Source organism: Danio aesculapii, chromosome 19 (genome assembly GCF_903798145.1).
Source record: "Danio aesculapii chromosome 19, fDanAes4.1, whole genome shotgun sequence".
In the NCBI taxonomy this organism is placed as follows: Eukaryota; Metazoa; Chordata; class Actinopteri; order Cypriniformes; family Danionidae; genus Danio; species Danio aesculapii.
Window position 1 is genome coordinate 45,361,629 of NC_079453.1, and position 22,103 is coordinate 45,383,731.

Consider the following 22,103-nt stretch of genomic DNA (forward strand, 5'->3'; position numbering starts at 1 on the left):
TGTAAAATGTTGTTTGAGTGTTATTATTTGTTGTTTATTTTGTTGTAGCGACCATAATTGTTTGAAAAAAGGCTTGGGTTAAACAAAAATAACACAATGCCTATTTAATAACATAATCTAATTCCACATCTCCTATATTCTCTCGCTATATGCACATGTACATCCCTCTGTAAATCTGCACATTGTTGTTTTGAGTCTCGAGCACAACAAAGGACGACACTCCCCTCTTGGCGCAATGAACCGCACGCGCTCCTTCTCGATCTACCCATGATGCCCCGCGCTCGTCTGCTTGCATCGAGCCGCCATGTTGTTGGTGTGAAAGCCAGAGAGCTGCAGCGACCCGGGGCTGAAATCCGTCACCATCCGCATCCTCCACCTGTAAGTAACCCTCCGTTTGTTAACCGATTCCACGTTAGGGAACATTTAAATAAATTCCGTGATATTATTTCGGTGTTACAAGAAGTACGGAGTATTTTTTTAGGGTTTATAACAAGGCAGCAGCTCCCCCTCCTCTCCCCGGGTCTTCTTCCTACAGTAGAGCTCTTCCTGTCCAGACGGCCCGGGCCTTTTGTTAACGGAAAAGCCGACTTGTAGATTCGCGCGGAGACGGTTAGTTGATTCACAGGTATTGCTTTGTGTGTTTTAGATTACCGTTAACATCAAGTTTCAATTGCAAGCTGGTGGTATTTCAACGTAGAGGCCGTGTTGTAGCCAGTAAACGTTTGATCAAAGCCCCTGCCAGACAGTTCCGCCCCTCACCGGTTCCCGTGTCGCGAATATAACGCTTTACAACGCGCATAAACGCGTGTGTTTCGCGACCGTTTGGTGTCACCGGGTTCATATTCGCCGTTAGTGACAGTTTGAGCTCGCCCTCGTCCTCCCGCGGTCTGCTTAACGGGGGAGAAAGGCGCACGTCTTTTGTTACCTGTTTGTGTTATCGTGATGCAAACGCGTGCTTCGGTCATGGGTAACCAGTCACGGTATGTCTTTGCCCACTTCCGGGTAATGTACATGCAGCCGCCCGAGCTTAGCAGCGCTGTTTCCGGGTGTTTTGTGCAGCTAGGGCCGTGTAATGGCGAACCTGATCGGGCTGTGAAGTGCACGTAATCTAGGAGGACAATGGAGGTGGCTTAACTTTTCTGAGCGTCAAATGCAGGTCGATTTAGGCTGCTAGATGGATTATAGTTTACTGGTGGTGTGTTTAGAAAAGGCCACCTAGCTTCCTTTGTTCAGGAGTTTCAAGCAACTGAACTGACCAGCAACCAGCTGAATCAAAACATTGAGATAAAGTTGGATTTATATTCGTATATTCGTTCATTTTAACGACCCATATAGTGTTTACCTATGATACTTTGAATATTCGGTCTGAAATAGCATGTAAGCATGACTTCAAAACAACATTAGCACTGTTTAATCGATTCTGAACAATGTTGTACTTTGGTGGTTGCTAACATGGGTTCCCTATTTAGGCTTAACAGATATTGCTTTTCTGAAATTATATTTTTAAATATAAAGTGCATATATATATATATATATATATATATATATATATATATATATATAAATATAAAATAAAACAAGCTTTACCTCAATCAAAAGAATTCAAACAAACTTAGATTTTGAACAATAAAAGCTGGGGTGTTTTGTAGATACAGGGTGTCCATGGGGTCTTAAAGTCCTAAATTTCTAAAGCAAAATTTTAGCCCTAAAATTCTTAAATTTGCTGAAATATTGTGGGGTAGGTAGGGCTGGGCGATATGGCAAAAATGCAATCTTGATAATTGTTTTCCATATTGAATGATAATGATATACATTATTAATGCTTTTATATACAAAAATTAGAGGGTCTATTAAATGGCATAACATATTTCCGGCCGAAAATATACATCTTGAAAATTTGATGAATCTCTACATCTTGGTGGCCGAAAATTTGGTATCAACACACTTTTACAACACGCAGCATTCCCACTGTTGTACATTCCTGCTGTGTGATCGGCTCTTAGATCAATATAGAGTAAAACCCAGGTTTCATACGGTCATGGAAAACCTGGAAAAGTCATGGAATTTTGACATGCCATTTTCCAGGCCTGGAAAAGTTTTGGAAAAACAGAAAAACCAACAAGGTTTTGGAAAAGTCATGGAAATTACATTTAGTAGACATTTTTTTTCCACTAAAAATTTTTTTTGACACTAAAGCTTGTGCTTGCGAAATTCTGTCATATGGCGTTGTGAAAAGGGATGGTACTAAACAATATAATACCTTAATAAAAAAAGACATTAATAAAAGTGAGCAATTGCTCCATATCTTAAATTTCTTATTTTAAATTAAGATGCGATTTCACAGGTAAGAAATCAGCAAGCGTATATTTCGAATGTAGTGAAATGCTAAACCTGTTGCACGTGCTTGCGTTTCTAGTCTGCCACATTGGCATGCCTTTGAATGGAATTCTGTGGAGCGAAAAATGCAGTGTGATCATGGCTTTGCCTACTATTACTAGTTTAACAAACTATTAACGTTATCTAAAATTAGTTTGACAAATATCTGTAGACTGGAATGTAGGTTAGATGTTTTTACTACTTTTCTTGGCCAAAACATGGTCTCACATTGTTTGTGCTGTGTAAAGATCATCTATTTTACATAAATATAAAAATAAATTAACACTAAAGAGATTGTTGCGTGTTTTATGATATGCTGTAATTTAAACGTTCATTTTCTTATGATTTACCATGTATACATTACATATAATATTAGGTCATGAAAATTGACTTGAAAGTCCTGGAAAAGTCACTGAATTTTTGTATATGAAAATGTGTATTTACCTTGAAAACAGTCCAATGATAACAGCTTATAATTGTTATTGACAAATTTTATTTATGGATATAATATAATTTATCAGCCCAGCCCTACTTGTAGGTCTTAAATAATTTTAAACGGGTCTTAATTTTTCAATATCCATGTAAATCTATCAATCAGGCCAACACCTGTATACAGTATACTGTCACCAAGAGTAGATCTCAATAAAACTTTTAACAAAACTCTTATTTACATCTCTATTTAACAATATGGTTTCTCACACTATGTATTTTAGACCATAAGTGGTGAGGACACCGTCCTGTAAAGACTGTTGTTCATTTAGCTATTATAGTTTTTAAAGCTTGTCAAAGAAATGTGTGGTTTGCTTGTTTTGACACATTATTACATATAACAATATTACAGTCTCATAAAGCAGGGCAAATATAGCATAAAACAAGTCGTTTTGTCTGTATGTTTTGTTGGTCTTACATTTGTTCAGTTATTTCATGTTAAAGGCTATGAAAAAGCTATTATTTGTCATAAAATAAATTACTCGTGTTATTTGTGAAGTTACTGATGTTGTTATGTACTAGCATTACCAAACAATGAACATCGCATTTATTACAGGATTTATGTTGGTTAAGGTTAGTTATTGAAAATACAGTCATTTATTGTAAGTTCATGTTAACTTGTTAATTTGGAACTAGGAATAATAAAAGCTGTACAAGTATTGTTCATAATTAGGTCATGCTAGTAAATACATGAACTAAAGAAACCTGTAAACTGTGACCGTTTTGTTTACATATGAAGAGTTCTGATGCAAAAACCTCTTAAGTGCCAGCTGGAATTTTTCTTGTACAATGAGTATTTTTCTCAGCTTATGTTTATGTTCAGTAATTTCATGTTAAAGGCAATGATGATAACCTGTTTTTTGTCATAAGTTAAATTACTGAACCCAGACGTAGGAGCTTGAAAGAAATAGTATTTTTAGATGGTACTTAGACATTTGCATCTGAACTTTTAATATACACACTTAAAACACTCCCAGTTTCACTTGATTTATTAGGTATTGGTTTGAGTGAAATGTTAATATTTCATTTTATAAAGGTCTGGTAGCATGTTTTTCCTCATTTAAAGTGCAATATTGTCATTTAGAGCATTTTTTGTGGTCAGTTTTGTTTAGAATAATACATTATTTTTCTTATCTGGATTAAAGTTTACTGTTATTTTACCAAATACAGATTTTTTTTGTTTATCATCTATCTGAAGATAAGAAAACAGTTTTTTTTTTTGTTCTACAAACCTCTGGTAGTAAATTTAAAATAAGATATTGTCATTTAGGACCTTTTAAGGGAGTGCATAAATTGGTCACAATGACAAATGTTTTCATTATTTTGATTCAGATTGAGGGTTATTCCACCAAATATTCATTTCCTAATTCTTCTTAAGTAATAGTGTTGGCTAAAAATGAACATGTCTAAAAACATTGCACCTTTTATACAATAATCCTCTACATACAATGTTTGTTTTAAGCCGTTCTCAAAATAAGTTTTTACACGAAGCAAAATGATGCAATATTTTGAGCTATATTTTCTTGAGATACTGCTCCGAATTAAGTGAGTTTATGTGTGGAAAACATCTGGCAGTGATCTTGTTTTTGTTTTGAATGAAGTTTATTTTTCTTACACCATTGGAAGATTTTTGTGTGTTGTTTCAAGCTTAAACACTTTTAATTAGGATACATCTAGATCCATTTTATGTTTATGAACTGTTATATTAATATCTAGAGATGGTCTTTTTTGCCATGTGTAATATTCAAGGCTTTGGTGTTGTGTGCTTCCTATAAATTATATGTACAAAAATGGAGCATTATGCTTGTTGATAACCAGTTGCTTTATTTAAATTGTAAGCACTTGTTTGTAGCGCGGATAGTTTTACCATTTATAGTATGAGAAGCTGATAAAATAGTTGAGTATAGATTTTATTTTTATGTTTCTGTTTTACATTTTGTGCAATATATGCAAATATAGGCGGATCATTGGTGTTCACAGTGTTATGGTGTAGTGGATGGCTGCTTAAGACTTCTTTTGGGCTATTTTATTTGTTTTTATTCTCTTGAAAATAATGGATAAAGTAGTTTTTATTCAGAATTTTAGCTGTTTAAATTGACTATTTTAAAAAAAAGGATCAGGATAAAATAACATCATGAACAAAGGCATATTCAAACAGTGAACAACCTCACAGCTCGCAGTAGATTTGCTTAACACTTTGAAACAAGCTGTTAAAAATTAATTCCCCTACTTCTGAAACCAGCTTTTCGTGCTTTACCTGGAATGAGAGTATCAGAGCAGCCGAGCTATTCAGTTCAACAGAGAGAGAGAGAGGGGGAGAGATAAACATGAATATGAAGGGGAGTTTCAGTTTGATCCTGCACTTGGGGGATTTCTGTAGCTCTCATGGTGGGATTTAACTTTTCCAATAAGTCACCAGTGAGTGTGTTTCCTGCATATGCAGGTGATGCAAAGCCTAGATCAGTGGTTCTGCTTAAGGATTCACATTTTACTATAAATGATTAACCCATTATAGCTATATATGGTAACTTCATTGTAATTGTTGACAACATAATATTTATAATATGATGAAAGTTAAAAGGTCTTGTATTAACTTAGTGTACTCCCCAAGTTTTTTTTCAGTAGGTATTTCATTGAGCGCCCTAGAAAGGCTTAATACATTTAACCAGTGTTGGAATATTTGTTTTCTTGCAGTTTAATGATTTTGAGAGTGCCTCTGTGTCACAATCTCTCCATTTTGGTATCATTTGTTGGGTGTGATTTTTTTTGTGGATTAAAAAATGTTATATATATTAGCAACTCTTCTACTTGTGGTGTTTTAATAAGTCATTTTAATTAAATAAATGACATTAAACATTTTTTTCTCTCTGTCATAAATGACCAATGGCATATTTTTGGCTTGAGGTTGAGTTGAGGACTATTGCTTTGGAAGTTGGTGACATGTAAGATATTAGATTAACGCAGTTGGACTTCAATGATCCATATGAAAGGGATTGTTCACCCAAAACTGAACATTCTGACATTTACTCATCCTCCACTTGTTCCAAACCTGTTTGAGTTTCTTTATTCTGTTTAACACGAAGACAATGTACTGAACAACGTTGGAAAAAGTATTTATTTCATTCTACAATGGATGTCAATATCTTTGTTTCTTTGCACTTATTCTATCTGCATTTTAATATATTGCATAAAAATGCTTTATGGAAATGCCATTATTTGCTATAAATTTAGAAAATGTGCATAAACACTGATAGAAACACATTTAGCAAATATCAGTTTATCAGGAAGTGATGATTTAGTTCTCTTTGGCTGCTTTTTTCCCCAAATAGTTTAGCAATATTTTAGATTTGCACATTTAATTCACATCTGTAGATGGAAACATAGCTAATGTATTTCGTTTCCCCAGTTCCCCAAGTTCAGAATATCTTTGTGTTCAATAGAAGAAAAAAATTCAAGAAAGAACCACTTGAGTGAATAAATGAAGAGGGAACTCTTTGGGGGTGAACTATCCTTTTAAGTCAACATGTCAACCCAATCTAAGTTGGCCATTTAAATCAGCCTAAATTTGTGATGTGATTCATATGGACTTGTAAAATTTTGAAGAACACCTAACCATTCTAGATTCAGCTTAACAGTAAATAGGGATAGGGTGTAAACCGGTCTTGTGTAAATTAACTCATACAAATTCATTCAAATTATCCACCAATTTCCCAGGATATGAAGTAATTACAGATAGCTGTGTGCTGTGCTAAGCTTCAAACTTATTTGACTCATGGATTTCAACAATCACACCTTATGTTCTGGTTTATGGAGCATGTTTATTTTGTAAAAGGTGAGGGGTGAGTTGTGTTCTGTTGAAGCGAGCCCTCAGGATTACACTGTCTGTTTGCAGAGTTATCTCTAAACACTGTTGCTTCACCCCTGGTCCTGTCTTGATTTGAAGCTCGAGGCATTACTCCATCCATCTATGTGAACAGGATTACACCTAATGGATATTGTGCAGGTGTGTAATCTTGCTGCTTTGCAGTTACTGTGTTTGATGTTCTAAAGGACAAATTAGAAAGCAGTCTTTTAGGATATATATTAGGGCAGCACAATATATCGTTTTAGCATAGATATCGCAATGTGAGCATTCGCACTTGTCACATCAGAGGATCTGCATTGAGTCTGGATTATAATTGATCATTTTGCAAGTGTTTTTGAGGCCTGTGACTGTGTGAGGATTTTAAAAGCATTCAGGCATAAGAGACTGTACAGTTTGTTACTTTTAATAATGATACACTTTATCAAACTGTTTATACGAAAGACAACGCAGTATTTCAGTTTTATTATTCAATTACTGAATACTCTAATGGCCCGTTTCCACTGAGTGGTACGGTAAGGTTCGGTTTGGTTTGGTATGCTTTTTATGGCCGTTTCCACTGTCAAAAAGCGTACCGAACCGTACCGTACCACTTTTTCGGCACCCTTTCGAAAGGGTACCAAACACGAGAAAGGGTACCAAAAGGCGGAGCCACACGCGCAGCTGAACGCTATTGGTTTACAGAGATACGTCATTCGCTTGCGTAACAAGCCAGAATGAAAACAAAAAACCCGCCATGTTTGAAAAACACAGCGAGAGATTTTAGCGGAATTATAAATGCATATAATAACGAGCCATGGTCGATCTGGGCTCAAACAAACCTTGTCGTCGTCTGGATGGACAGCCACAAATCCAAGAAGAAGAGTAGATTTACCCTGTGCCCCGTAGTTTTTTAACGAGGCAGTCTGAAGCGCGAACGGTTTCGCTTTCTTGCTAGCGCTCACCGCGCGTCTAACATTATATCTGAAATAACAAACTTCTTGAGCTGATGATAATAACCTGCGCTTGATTATTGATGTGCTTTTGAAACCCGATCCTGTCAGACACTGACAAACGCGAGAGTGAAGCGCGAAGAAACAAAGGAGAAGCCGGGAAAAAAGGAGCATATTAAATACGGGCGAAATGTCTACTTTATGTTGTTCTTCTGTAGTTGGGAACATATCGGAGACTGTAAGGGGCTGTATGTGTCTATATATGTTCATTTATTTAGTTATTTAATATAATTACAGACATTACAGTAGGTTTCGCACAGTCATTGATCTGCAGTTATAATTAACTCATGTTCATTGAAAGGTTAGTAATAAACATTTCTACACAAGTATTTATGTGTATGAAGCATCTGTTTTGTGAGAAGTGCTTCTCATATGATATGTGAACGACCCGTACAGCTTTATTGTAGACATTTCCTCGAGCTAGAATGACGTCGACTAAAACTTTCTGTCATACACCACGCCCACCAAAAGGGTACCCTTGTTAGTGGAAACGCAAGCCTGATAAAGGTGACCCGTACGAAACCGAACCGTACCGTACCGTACCAGTCATAGTGTTAAGACTCCATGGAAAACAATAAGACAATGTTTATTTTATTTACTCTATAATTGCAGATTGTCGATTTACGTTTTTTGCTGAGTCACTCTTACAGGATCATCCCAATTCTTTCCTAATAGTGATATTCAATCATGTGGTGAAATTGTATCCATATTGCAATATATATTGGAGAATAAAAAATATCGCAAATGTAACGCCCCGTTCACACGGGGTGTCTGTGTGAACGCTTCCAGTTCACTTCGAATGGCGGATGTCAAGCATTGCTGAACTGAATTGTGGATCTGTCTGCGTTGCTCACTGCAGAAGTTGGGAATTTCTCAACTTTCAAGCGCCAACGGAAGTGTAAGCCAATCAGATCACTTTATGCAAATACCCCAGCTCAGACAGTAGCCAATTGCTGACTAATTTCAGCCACATATCAGCCACAACTTCAGACACCACCTAGGGCTGTGACGGTCACCGTGATGACCGCGTCTGGCAACTGACCACCACGGTTGTCCATACCACCGGCGGTAGTACGTGACGTCACACGCTCTAAAACACAAATTTCTGTTATGTTGCCAAGTATTACATTTCTATTAGAATAAAACATTAGGCTCGATTCAGCAAGTTCAAGTTCAGCCATAAATCTGATTTGAAATCCAAATGTTGTTTTGCCAATCTGGGAACATTTTGGATTCGCGCCGAATGAGAAAGGCGAACCAATAATTTGGATGAAGCTATTTGTAGGGTTAAAAAAAGTGTTAAATAAGCAAACACGGCGAATCTCCAGAGCCATCTGGTCATGTCACCCAGCCACGTATAATCTACTCATGTCTTCAGAATGCAAACGCCCAGCTAGTCAGCATTATTTTTAGTTGTTAACATTAATGATTATAAACACTAACTGCGTTGTATGATAAATGCCGTCACGGTGTCGTGTCTGCTAATGTTTTTATTTTTCTCCTCTCGTTGAAGAACAGATAATCCAAGTTATCGCTGTCTCCCCAGCCAAGTTTTCATCCACAGTTTCTGCTTTTGTTTCTTCTCACTAAAAAGTATCGCTATAGCAGGCCCGGCGCCAGGATGTCATAACTGAGGGGGCATTTTAATCCCATAGGGGGGCACTTGACCTGATGACTGATTTTGGTCCCTCTTGATCCTTTCATTTAGGCTGTTTATTCACTTATTTATTCATTTACATAAAATGAATTACGCTTTTGTCATCCACTAGTCCAGTTATCGGCCATGTAAGTTTAGAGTGCATCGCCGCATGCGTGCGCACCCTGACCTGACGTGGGGACCAGACCTCAGGGCTATTGCTTTAAATTCCCAATTTTCATAAATTAATAGCTTTTTTTGTATTCTAAACTATCTAAATGCGTGTTCTGATAGTTTGAATGACAGGAGTGTTAGTAATTAATGACAGAAAGAATTTTCACTTTTGAGTGAACTGCAAAAACTGATTATTTTACAGCATAATTGACCCAACCCCCCCACCACCGCAACACCGGTGGTTGTTGGTGATTTATCGCCATGATGGTAAAACATTGTCACCGTCACAACGCTAACACCACCCCCTGTCAAGCATTGACGCTGAAGCCCCATGTGAATTGAGCGTTAGATTTTTCTAATATGGTGCAGCCATATAAGCTTGATGACCAGCAAAAAGAGCAATTAATTTATGTGCACGCAATAGTCATTGCTTTTATGCAGTGTTGTAATATGTTGCATCTTACCAAAATACCTTGCGAACAACAGACAAAACTGTATTTGAACTATGGACTAAATGTATAATTTGTGCAGTGTAAAAAAAAACGTGCTTCCTTTAAGTTGAATCAAATTAACCTTTCTAGTCGTCTCAACTTGCATCTGTCTAAAAATATGAAGTCGAACATTAAAGATATTTAGTGATATAAATGTTTGTCATTGTGACGTCATATGATTTTTTTGCTGCGTAACAATGTCAGAGCAAAATTTGTGCATCTTAGAGCAACTGAGTCAATCAATTGAGTCAATGATTCAATTATCTGTTCATAAAGGCCATCGCATGCTTTTTGTCTAATTGAATGATCTGTTTTGAACAAATTGTAATTGATGCAGTTTCGCACTCATTAGAATAATCAGCCCTAAACACAGCAAAATATTGTTTAACTATAAAATTTGCAAAAAAAAATTTAATGCATCACAGTTGCTGATACATTATTTTAAGGTTATTTAAATGTGATTATTTATATCTTGTTTAATAATATAGCTTTATTACTATTTGTATTTATCTTAGATTTTTAGGTTTTAATTTTCTAGTTCAGGTTTTGCTAAGCTTGAGTTTTAATTTATTAATATATTTTATAATAAGGTTTCATTAGTTAATGTGTTTACTAGCATGAGCAAATAATGAACAGTCCTGTAAACATTTACTAATGCGTTAATAAATTCCAAAAATGTGCTGGTTATCATTAGTTTATGAATTGCGAGTTAACATGAATTATCAATGAACAACTTTATTTTCATTAGCATTAACAAACATAGATAAATACTATAACTAATGTATTGTTTATTGTTTGTTAGTAAATAAATTAGCATTAAGGGAAAACCATTGTAAAGTGTTTCCAATATTCAGCAATTACTTTAGTACAGTGAATTATGTGGAATAAAAATAGTGCTTAGGCTGGTAGCAGAAAAAAAATAGCTTCGGTTTTTTCAACGTTTTATTTTAAGGAGAAAACACTGAAGGTTTTATTTGGAGTCTACTGTAATAACCCTGCATGGAAGAGGCCTGCTTCAAATCATATGATGTTGGTGTTGACGCAATCACTATAAATCTTCACATTGGGGTTAGATTGTAGTCATTTTTAATTTCATTTGATGTTAAATATCAATGAGTAGTTATTTAACATTAATGCAAGGCAGCCATGTGTGTGCGCACTTTAAAACAGGAGCTGAATTGAGGAGTCTAGAATTTGGCACTGAAAATTTTGTATCTTCACGGTTAACTGGCAATTTATCTGGGTAGTTTCTGAAAGATTCAGTCATTCTTTCAAGCGGGATGACTGGTCATACTTGTCTTGGTCACAGTTAGCTTTGGGAAATTGAAACCTTTTGTCTCAGCATATGATGTTTAAGTCAGTCGGTTCGCCAGTTTCCAAAACTCTAGTACTAATGAGACTAACAACAAATCTGTGGTCTTTTCAAACAGTTGTCAGGGTTACATGACACAGTGCCTTTTTAAAATGTTTCTGGTTGATTCTTAAACTATTTTATAGGCCTTTCACCAACATTGCAGTAGCTTTAATATTTGTGTATCAAATATATTGCATAGTCTAAATATCTTAGCTCTGGAAGTTCTTTCACCACCGCAAAATAACACACAGTTCTGTTAAACGGCTAAACTGTTTTTGTTTTTATAAACTCTTCAGTACATATGTAATGTGTTTTGAACCACTCTATGTGTGGAGCTTATTTTAAAAGATAAATATAGATCTTTTAGTCACTGCTGTTTCAGTTGCATGCATGAATATAAAACTGCTCTTACTGTAAAATATTTTATTGGACTGTCCCACTTTTAATGACTGCAGAAGGGTTTTTTTATTAATTAAATTCACTTGGAGATATTCGGAAAGTTTTACCAGGAAAATAACGATCAGATATTAACATTAAAAAAATTTAATATGTGTTTGTTTCTTTGTGGTTTTTAATTTGTATTTTTAATTAATTGTTTGTTTGTTTGCTTTTTTACATGAAAAATGGGCTTTGTTGCTGACATGGCATTAGATAAATATATATATATATATATATATATATATATATATATATATATATATATATATATATATATATATATATATATATATATATATATATATATATTAGGGGTGGTGCAACGGATCACAGTTCAAGGTTCAGAACACACGTGACCCTCGGCTTAATAATGTTTTTTAACTTTACTAAATTTGTAATTATCACAGAGAGATCACCTCCAGCGTCATTCAAATCACATGTATGAAAGCATTTAGTCTACAACTTCACGCATTGGATTAAATTAGGCTTTACAGTTTCCATGTTCAGTCCTTTACTTCCACTGTATCTTTTTATAAAAATGGCAGCAGCATTGCAACCTGTCATTCAATCAGAAAAAGACAACGTCAAAGCCGAGCTGACAGCCAATCTTTCCTAGGCTCAGCAAAACTTGCAAAAAAAAATACCTCTGTATTCCTGCAACTGCAATATTTACTCACACATTTAAAAAAAAATCTTCTGCAACGATTTTTAACTCGTGAATTTCTTTTACATTTATTTACACCTCGTTGACCAATTTATGTATGGCACGGCCATTAAAAATACAATGTTTCTTAACCAGATGGTTTTTCAAGTTGCTTATAAAGAGTATGTTACTTCAGTCATGTTGTTGTAATGTTTTAAGTTGACTAGTTACACAATAAAACAAATCGAAATCGTGAATCGGTCAAACTTTATAAAAAAAAATAGATTTTTTTTTTTGCCGTATCGCCCAGCCCTAATTTTACTATTTATTTTTATTCAACTGATTATTTCTTCATTTTATTTTTAATAAAGTTACAGTTTCTAAGTTCTGTTTGTTAAAACCAAAAGTGTCATGCTGTACTGTTTTTGTAATAAACAGAAAGCATGTTACATTTGTCTCCTCCCCTTTTTGGCTGATCCGAAAAATATTCCAATCCGTGACATAATGTGATATGAACCATGAGATTTGTGATCCATTATGCTACTATTAATTTGTATTTTTAAGTTCTTTTGACATGTTGCTGACATGGCATTTGGCATATATATATGATGTGTGAATGAAACTTAATATAACACAGTACATTATATAACTACTATAAATTAAACAACCCCAAAAAAGCTGTTCTATATTTCCAGAACAATCTCTGTGACACACTTTACCCAGCGCTGACAGCACCTCTGGCACTGTTTTTAGGGTGAGATTACACCAATCTCAGGATTTTGCTGTTGGGATTAATTTGCTGCTTGTGGTGGCCTGCGTCTGCACATCTCTCCAAACATCAGTGCTCCTTTACAAGTTAAAGAGAGAGCAAAACTGATGTGGCCTCTTTTTAGGGGTTATCAAAAGTGTGTTGCGAAAACAAGACACGATCTTGTTAGTCTTTTAAGCTATTTGTAGCACTATTGCTGAATGGGATGGTTTATATTTTGGACTATAGTTGGTTTCATCAGAAAACAGTCGTTTTTCATTGTCTCGTTTCAAGCAGGTAAACAAACAGCTGAAATAAATCAGAAAACAAACAAGGGCAGTAGTTTCATTGAGCTGTGTTTGCTATATTTGGGTGCTGTATTTTTAATATTTTTAATTGTTAGCTCATTGAAGTCATAACGGTGTGTGTTCATATGAGCTCTGAAATTGAAAGGTGCTGCTTATTGTGTTTTTAATGGCTGACGTATGAGCATGTAAAAGGGAACGGGGAAACTGTAATTTCCTGAGGAGAAATGTTTTCATGAGGAGAAAACTAATGAAACTGTGCCACAAGGGGGACATTTTTTTCCCCTTGTTATTGCACATCTTTTGGCTTGAGTTGTTGCGGTAGGAATATTTTTGCAAATAACCCCCAATCAACCACAAGAAACATCTGTAGTTTACCTATTAGTAGTTTTGTTGTTAGTGTTTTTACATTAGAAAAACAGTTCTGGAAAGCATTCTACTAAAGCTAAAACAAAGGAAATAAGTTTTTCTTCATTTGTCTGTGTGTATGAATTTGAATTAAAAGAGTAATATGCAATATTTAAAGCTGCTCCTCAAAACATATACATAATCCTGTTCAAAATAGACAAGTTAAGCTTGTTTTTGCTTTGTTGCCTTATCACCGTTTAACTAGATCAATAGAGACTCGTCAATAAAATGATAGTCTTATTGTAGATATTTGAATTTTTTTTTTTTGCATTGAACAGAGATAAACATTTTGTCTTGTACCTTAAGATATCAAAACATGAATATTTGCCGTGCACAGGAAAAAAACCCAGGGTTGATGCACAAAATTAAGCATGCACTACAAAGAAAAAAAAACAGATCCACTGGCCCGACGTCCTTTTTTTTCTTCATTTTGTATAATTGTAGTGATTTATCAGACTTTAAATAAATATACATATAATATTAATATAATTTTTGGGGATTTTAACTAAACACAAGATAACCTTTTTGGGAAAATTAGGATTGAATAATTTAATTATTTAACAGTCACTACAAAAAAAAAAACGAGTTGTAAAAATATTTACATTGTGCATATTGCAGTTTTATACCAACCTCAAAAATTGGTTTGTTTTTCTATTGCAATTAGTTTTTTTGTATTTTTCTGCATTCTGTAATATGCTGCAAATTAAATTCACATTTCTAGAGTAAGTTTTCTCACCAACTAGGCAAGGCAAGTTTATTTATATAGCACATTTCGTACACAATGCTAATTCAGTGCTTTACATAAACAAGAATAAAAGAGACAAGAAAATAACATGGTTAAAATGGGTTAAAACAGGTTATTAAAGAATGAAAAAGAAAAACAACTAGCAAGATATAGCATTGAAGAGCTTTACAGAGGTAAAAGTAATGAAGACGTCAATAAAACAGCTTGTAAACAAATGTCACATGCGACTGAATCCCTGACTGATTGATTACGTCAACATGAAACATTTCAGTAAGCTGTTGTGTATTTTTCATCATGTTTTCAGATATTCGTTTAAGTTTATTTTAGAGCAATGACCAGAAATAATTCAACAACATTTGAAAGTTGAGACTGTTTCATATTAAAAACAAGAAAGCTTATTGATAGCATGCATGAAACGACGTGCACTTTTTATTCTTGCATCATCAGAAACCGCTCCGACGGAAACCTTGAGCTTTAGAAATCCAAATCATTTATTCTACAAAATAGTAAAACAAGCAAATACCTAAATGCACAATATTTCAAACTTTACCTTTGTCTGTATGAATTGCAAGAAAAATAGTGATGCACAATTATAAACACTACTGTATATAGGTCATAATTAGTCCTGTTCTTTTGCTGGAGTGGAAATTCCTCCATTGTTTCGACTCTTGACTCTTCCACTATGTCAGTCACTCTGCAACAATCATATTATTTGTGCATTTGAAGGATGAAATGACTCATTTTGACAGTCCTGCTCTGCTTGATTAACTAGAACAACCACCTCTGCTTTCCCCTCTGAGCCTCAACAAGTGTGTGTGTGATGTAGTAATGAACACTCGCAGTCCAGCGCTGATGGATTGAATTGACCTCATTCTGGCCCAGACCGTGCACGTCTTCTCTGCTGTCGCCCTATATTTTTACGGGTCAGGGATTTCATTTAATGTTTGTCTCTGTTGAATCTGTCCAATTGATGATGATGTCAGATTTACAGCTTATTTACTATTTAACTCAATATCCACATTTTTACTACACCCCATGCTTTACTTGTATTCTGGAAATAAACAAACAGCTAGTAAAGCATTTAATAAAATGGATACAAGGTGTCGTTATTTTTTCTTGCAGGTTTGTTAATTGAATATCAAATGGGAACTATTAAATTTAGCAATAACTTTTAACAGACGATGGTAAAAATGAGTCTTTCCTCAGCTGTGATACAAATGTATATTGAATATTGCTATACTGTAGGCTAATGGTTTGCAACCTGGGGGTCATGAACACCACTAGGGGTCTCTCTATAGTTTGAGGGTTACCAAAATTTTATAAATGAAACTGATACTGATTTGTTGATAGTTTAATTTACCGTTTAATCAATCAAAAAATTGCATGTATTGTTATAGCTACATATATACCTTATACACTATTTATACACACTTGTGTTCTGACTAAATATCTGAGGTAACAACCTTTTACTTTTAAGCGTATTTCCTTCAGCTTGTCTGAATAGAGCACTACCTACTGTCAGAAAGTGGGTTAACATTTTCTTTTAGGCTGTCTGCAGTTTTGTTTACACAAATGTGAAACCTAAAGAGGTTTTGTCCACCATTTCAAATAAAAAAAAAATAAAAATACAATTTAAGAACATTTTGTCTGAACACAGTAAATCTTTGGTCACGTTTGTAAGTCAACCAAAAATATTTGTTCATTTAAAATCTGGCCAAAATTGTTAGTTGTTTACATTTTTACACCGTATTTAATTCTTGTCTGCTATGATTTTTTTAAGGGTGTGAGGGGGTCATTAACAATTTTGAATGTTTGAATAGATGTCTCCTGACGGAAATTAAAGTTAGGAAACACTGCTGTAGATAATACAGAGAGAAGATATTCTGGAGGAACAAAATGCTGTGATTTCAAAACAAATTTAGCCAGAAAATATGCTTATCATTGCATTAATAACTGACTTTTATATTAATTTATGTCATTTATATTCAGAGCTGCATTGATTCACTAGAAATGAGAACTGGATGTTTTTTGCTCCAAATGTGCGATCAACGTAACCTAACAATAAAAAAATGTATCATTAAAAATGTAAATAGTTACAGCTATACTTGAAGTACTGTACACAGACATTACTCAAAATGCTCGCGTCTGTTAACTTTAACTTGTGTATAAATTATGATTGGATTAGGGAAAACTAAGGAAATCCTATTACAGCAGTTCCATAAGCGCCACCTTCTGGAAGAGACTGAATGTGCAATTTTATTCAGTCTGTCTATTTTTTTTTTTTTTTAAGTTTTTGTTTGTAGCATAATTTTACAACTCAGGTCAGATCATTATATTTTTACAGAACATTCTTAAATACAAATTTAACCCACAACCTGCAGAGCCCAATGTATGTAGTCAATGTAGTGAATTGATTGTTTGATTGTAGCACTCTTAATTTCAAACCACTGCAGATAGTTCTGCACACCTTTTTTTATACTCTAATTTAAATTTCTTTTGTTTATAGAAAAAAAAAATCTCCATTCAAATCCAGTGTTGGCAGATCGGGTGTGTGGGTGAAAAATGGCAGAGGCCGGTTGACACAGTTTGGGTGGTTTTATTGCAGGTTTATTTAACAAAACATAAGTGTGTGTGCTCCTACTCCATTATGTTAATAGTGACCAGTGCGTAGCGCAAACTGCGTGGACCCACCTGCAAGAGGAGGGGAAGGAAACTCCCGAGAATCGGACGCCCGTGCACGCACATCATACAGCACCTGCAGTTAAACTCACAGTGATTTATCATAATCCTTATTTAATTTTTTTCGCAAGTGACAGCAAGAATAGACATAGAAGCGTTGTCTGCTTGACCAGAAGCAGCTAATTATATTTAAAATAATTTAAAATGGCAAATAGAATGAATTCAGACCCCATTTTCGAAAGTAAAAAACATATTCTAATAGGTAGTGTAATCTACACAACATTAAGTGCAATGTGAGCGTGAAAGGGGTAGCGTTTCGATGTGACCCGGTTATGTTGTAATTTTACTGTTGTGGTTCTGTGACTGCTGGTGTTGGTTGCTGTATGGTTAAAGTAACTAGGTTAATTTCTGATTTAAATAATTTAAAATAAATGTAGAAATTAATCTATTATTTATTTATTTTTTGGGTGGGTTTTGGACAGCTTTTGGGCTGGAAAGTCAGCTATATCTGGCAACACTATTCAAATCAGCCAGTTTGCTTATTACAAACACAAAGAATCAACTGGAATCAGCAATGAAAAATCAAGAACAGTATGTCATCATTCATATTTATGATCTTTCCCATTGGACACACAGGTGTAGAAACCAAATGCTCTGTAAGCTCAATCCCAGACGTCTCAAGGGTTAATGGTGTTTTGTTTTGTTCTTGTGTTGCAGTCTCTGGTGGAATGAGCGTAGCGTGTGTGTTGAAGAGGAAAGCTGTGCTCTGGCAGGATTCGTTCAGCCCCCACCTGAGACTGCCTCCCCCTGACAGGCCATTACCCAGCATGCCTGTAGTGCTGAGTGCTGCGGGCCACACCCCTCAACCCGGCCCTTCTCCTCAGGCCCCTGCCCCAACACAGGGAGCCGGACGATCGCAAGATGATGCAATGGTGGATTATTTCTTTCAGCGGCAGCACGGGGACCAGCCCGGATACAACAACTGCAAACATCGCTGGCCGACCGGCGACAATATTCATGCAGACAACCAGGTAAAAATACCTTTTAAATAATGGTTTGTTTTTCTATGATCTACAGGGTTGGCCATTTATATGGATACACCTTAATAAAATAGGAATGGTTGGTGGTATTAACGTCCTGTTTGTGGCACATTAGTATATGTGAGGAGGCTCATGAAAGAATAAAGTTACGTTAAAACCAAGCACAACATTGTTTTTCTTGTGAAATTCCCAGTACGTTTGATGTGTCACATGACCCTCTTCCTATTGAAAAAGAAACAAAAGTTGAATCCAAGATGGCGACTTCATGGCCCAATGGTCACCACCCATCTTGAAAAGTTTTCCCCCCTCACACATACTAATGTGCCACAAACAGGACGTTAATATCACCAACCATTCCCATTTTATTAAGGTGTATTCATATAAATGGCCTACCCTGTATTTTATTAGTATTGACTTTAAAGGGCACCTATGATGAAAATTAACTTGTGTAAGGTGTTTGGACAGAACTGTTTGTAGATATAGTGTGTCCACTGTCATATTGGAATATATTTAAATATATGAAATAAACACAACAAGTGTGTGTGTGTGTATGTGTATGTATATATATATATATATATATATATATATATATATATATATATATATATATATATATATATATATATATATATATATATATATATATATATATTATTATTATTATTTTTTTATTATTTTTTTTAATTACCTGACGTTAAAATAATATCCAAATCTCAGTGATTTTTTTGAGGCCGACCGCAACGTGACGGAGTGTGATATTTAGTTTTTTTTTTCTCCCCACCCACCGAATTGATTGACAGGCGACATGTGTATACACGCCCACAGAACATTTTTTTTGCATAGAAACTGGGATTAAAATATCTGTTCCAAATCAATTATTTTTATTTTTTAGTTTTATACATTTAAAACATTTTAAATGTTTAGCATGTTTGTATTAAAGTCAGTAAAATCGCTGTAATTCTTAACCGCCATAATCACCACTGCCGCACAGTGCGGGTATGTGTGTGTGAGTACGCTAATATGTGTGTGTGGGTGTTTGTACTGCAAACGTATTTGTGTGAGAGTCATTTCAGAAATGCTTGAATAAACTCCACCACAGATACAGGAATAAACTTGGTATTTTTGACTGAGCTGTGTTTCAGCTTCATCCGTGTCTATCACTGACTGCTGTTTATCTGATGAAACACATGTTGACAAGCAGACACACATGTGGGAATGGTGGGTGGGGAGAAGCAGCTCATTTGCATTTAAAGCCGCAGGCTACAAAAACAGCTGCACTACTCAGACACCAGAATGGGCAGATTCTGGAGGCTGTAATAAATGGTCTTGAGTATTTGAGCTGTAACTTTACAGACACATTCTGGAGATCTAACATCTTGTAAAAGGGCTAAAATAGGTGCCCTTTAACATTTTGTGATATTTACTGTATAAAAAATAGAATGTAGTTTTACCTAAAACATAAAAAAATTGAATTAATTACAAAATTAATTAGTGTCCATTCAATTCTGTTGAAAAACAACGACTATCCAAATAACCCAAATATCCAAATAAGCCAAACGATAGTCAAATATTGAAAAGTAAAATGTATTCATAAATAGATGTTAATTAGAATGTTGATTTTATTTAGAGTAGACTTTAATTTCATTATTTAATTTCTAATACATAATTTAATTTTATCAAATTTATTTTAATTTAAATGAATGAAGTCTCGTTTACAATTAATTTGAAGTATCACATCTAGTTGGACAACATGTAGAGGAAATCTATTATTCTATTGTTTTATGATCAATTTTAAATGTTTATTTTCCAGTATTCAAGTAATGAGTATTATAGGCAAAACAAATACAAATGCAAATACAATAAAAGTTTTGTTATTTAAAAAAAACGAAATGAATAAAAACATGCACGACACAATTGCCGAGGCATACCATAGCCTCTTTCTTACTGTGATTCTAGACATCATATGGATATTGAAGGATCATCTGATAATAGTTAATTCACTGTGACTCTTATTTGTAGGACCAAAAATAAAGTATTTAATTTCTAATAATATTTGTGTAACTTAACACAGGTACGATCCATGGATGAGCTAAACCATGACTTCCAGGCACTGGCACTGGAGGGTCGAGCCATGGGAGAGGTAAGATCATCCTCATCTTCTGTTGCATACTTAGTTTCGTGCTTTGGTTATGTATTAATATTTCTGCCTGTTGTTCGGGCTGTGCAGCAGCTCCTTACTGGGAAGAAGTTTTGGGAAACTGATGATTCAGGGAAAGATGGACCAAAAGGGATCTTTCTTGACCAGTGGAGAGACAGCGCTTGGGGAGCCTCAGGTATGTGTGTGTGCGCACATGCAATGATAGTAATTTACAGTAAATTGACAGCTGAGTGCCTATAATGGCTCTTTCCATTGAGCAGTACAGTGTAGTATGCATTAGAATACTAACAATGATTGCTAACTTTTAAATTTGCCATGCTGACCTACAAAGATTAGCATGGTCTTGAAATAAAACAAAAATACAATAAGTAAAAGAAACTTCAAATAAACAATAACTAAGAATTTAAATGATTAAAAACAGATTTTATAAATGTTAAAACATGAGTGCCAAACTGTAAGATGCTTAACAAAGATGTTCAGTACAAATCTGTGTATCATTACAACCCAATCTTTTTACATGCTAAACAAAAAAGTAAAATAACATAAAACAATCACACTCTGAAGTATTTATTGAAATTAGGGGTTGAAAGACTTTAATAACATAAAAATCTACTTCCAAAAATCTAAAGTCGTAAACAAAAGATGCCAAAATTTGCGCTATAGTTTCCCGGAAACATACACGTACGGTTTGACCGCTCATAACACGTAACAAAAACAATGCAACATTACCAATAACTAATTTTACTGCTAAATAAATGGTCAACACATTGATCACTGCACGTTCTAGTAAGAATGTTACAATAACAGATATTTTACTGCCGAAATAATGCGTACATCATCAGCACACAGATTCATGTAAAGTTATTCATAACATTACGCATGAAAAACAAAGGCTATAACATTAAGCCTTATTACACTGTCAGAGACTTGCACATATTTTACTGCTAGAAAGCTGCTCAAGTCGGGTGTTTTTCGTGGTGACTGGCTCATCTTGTTTATCAGACATCTACTCGCTGCAAATCTGCACAGGGAATGATGTTTACACATGCTGTGAAGTTTGTCACTCCTCTGCGGCTACGCATTTCACAGTTTCTGCGCACTTTACCGTTCATTCGCGAAATACGTCCGTATCTACGCTTTGCAAAGCACAACAGCCAATCATGTTACTTTTTCAAGGTTGTGTAAACGTGATTGGCTAACATATGCTCTAGGGCAGCGGTTCCCAACAGGGGGGGTCGCAGCCCACAAGGGGGGGCCTCAGCGAGCTTTGTGGGGGGGTCGCATCATATTTAAAAAAATTCCTAGCAGTTGACAATTAGGAGAATGATCATGTTGCCTTAGTTCATTTTATCCCCTAGCTCAGTGGTCCTCAACCACCGGTCCGTGGATCAATTAGTACCAGACCGCACAAGAAATTATGAATTATTTCCGTTTTATTGATTATCTGAGTCTGAACGATCTTTTATTTTGAAAAGTCTTTTATTTTGAAAAATGACTGTATTCTTTGGCTTGCGTCCAATCACTGTATAAACGTTTCGGTAACTTGAGCACCAAAATTAAACCAC

General features: G+C 35.0%; 1 protein-coding gene across 2 annotated transcripts in view; it reads left to right on the forward strand.

Moving 5' to 3' along the window:
- The first annotated feature begins 268 nt into the window (after positions 1–268).
- pum1 (pumilio RNA-binding family member 1) overlaps positions 269–22,103 on the forward strand; it is a 60,868-nt gene continuing 39,033 nt past the window's right edge. Inside the window, exons 1-4 of one of the 2 annotated variants that reach the window (XM_056479140.1) lie at positions 269–378; positions 18,058–18,371; positions 20,452–20,520; positions 20,608–20,713. In XM_056479140.1, coding sequence (XP_056335115.1) covers positions 18,069–18,371; positions 20,452–20,520; positions 20,608–20,713 — 478 coding nt within the window. In that variant the 5' untranslated portion in view covers positions 269–378; positions 18,058–18,068. The remainder of the gene's footprint in view (positions 379–18,057; positions 18,372–20,451; positions 20,521–20,607; positions 20,714–22,103) is intronic. The other variant, XM_056479141.1, reaches the window with a different exon arrangement.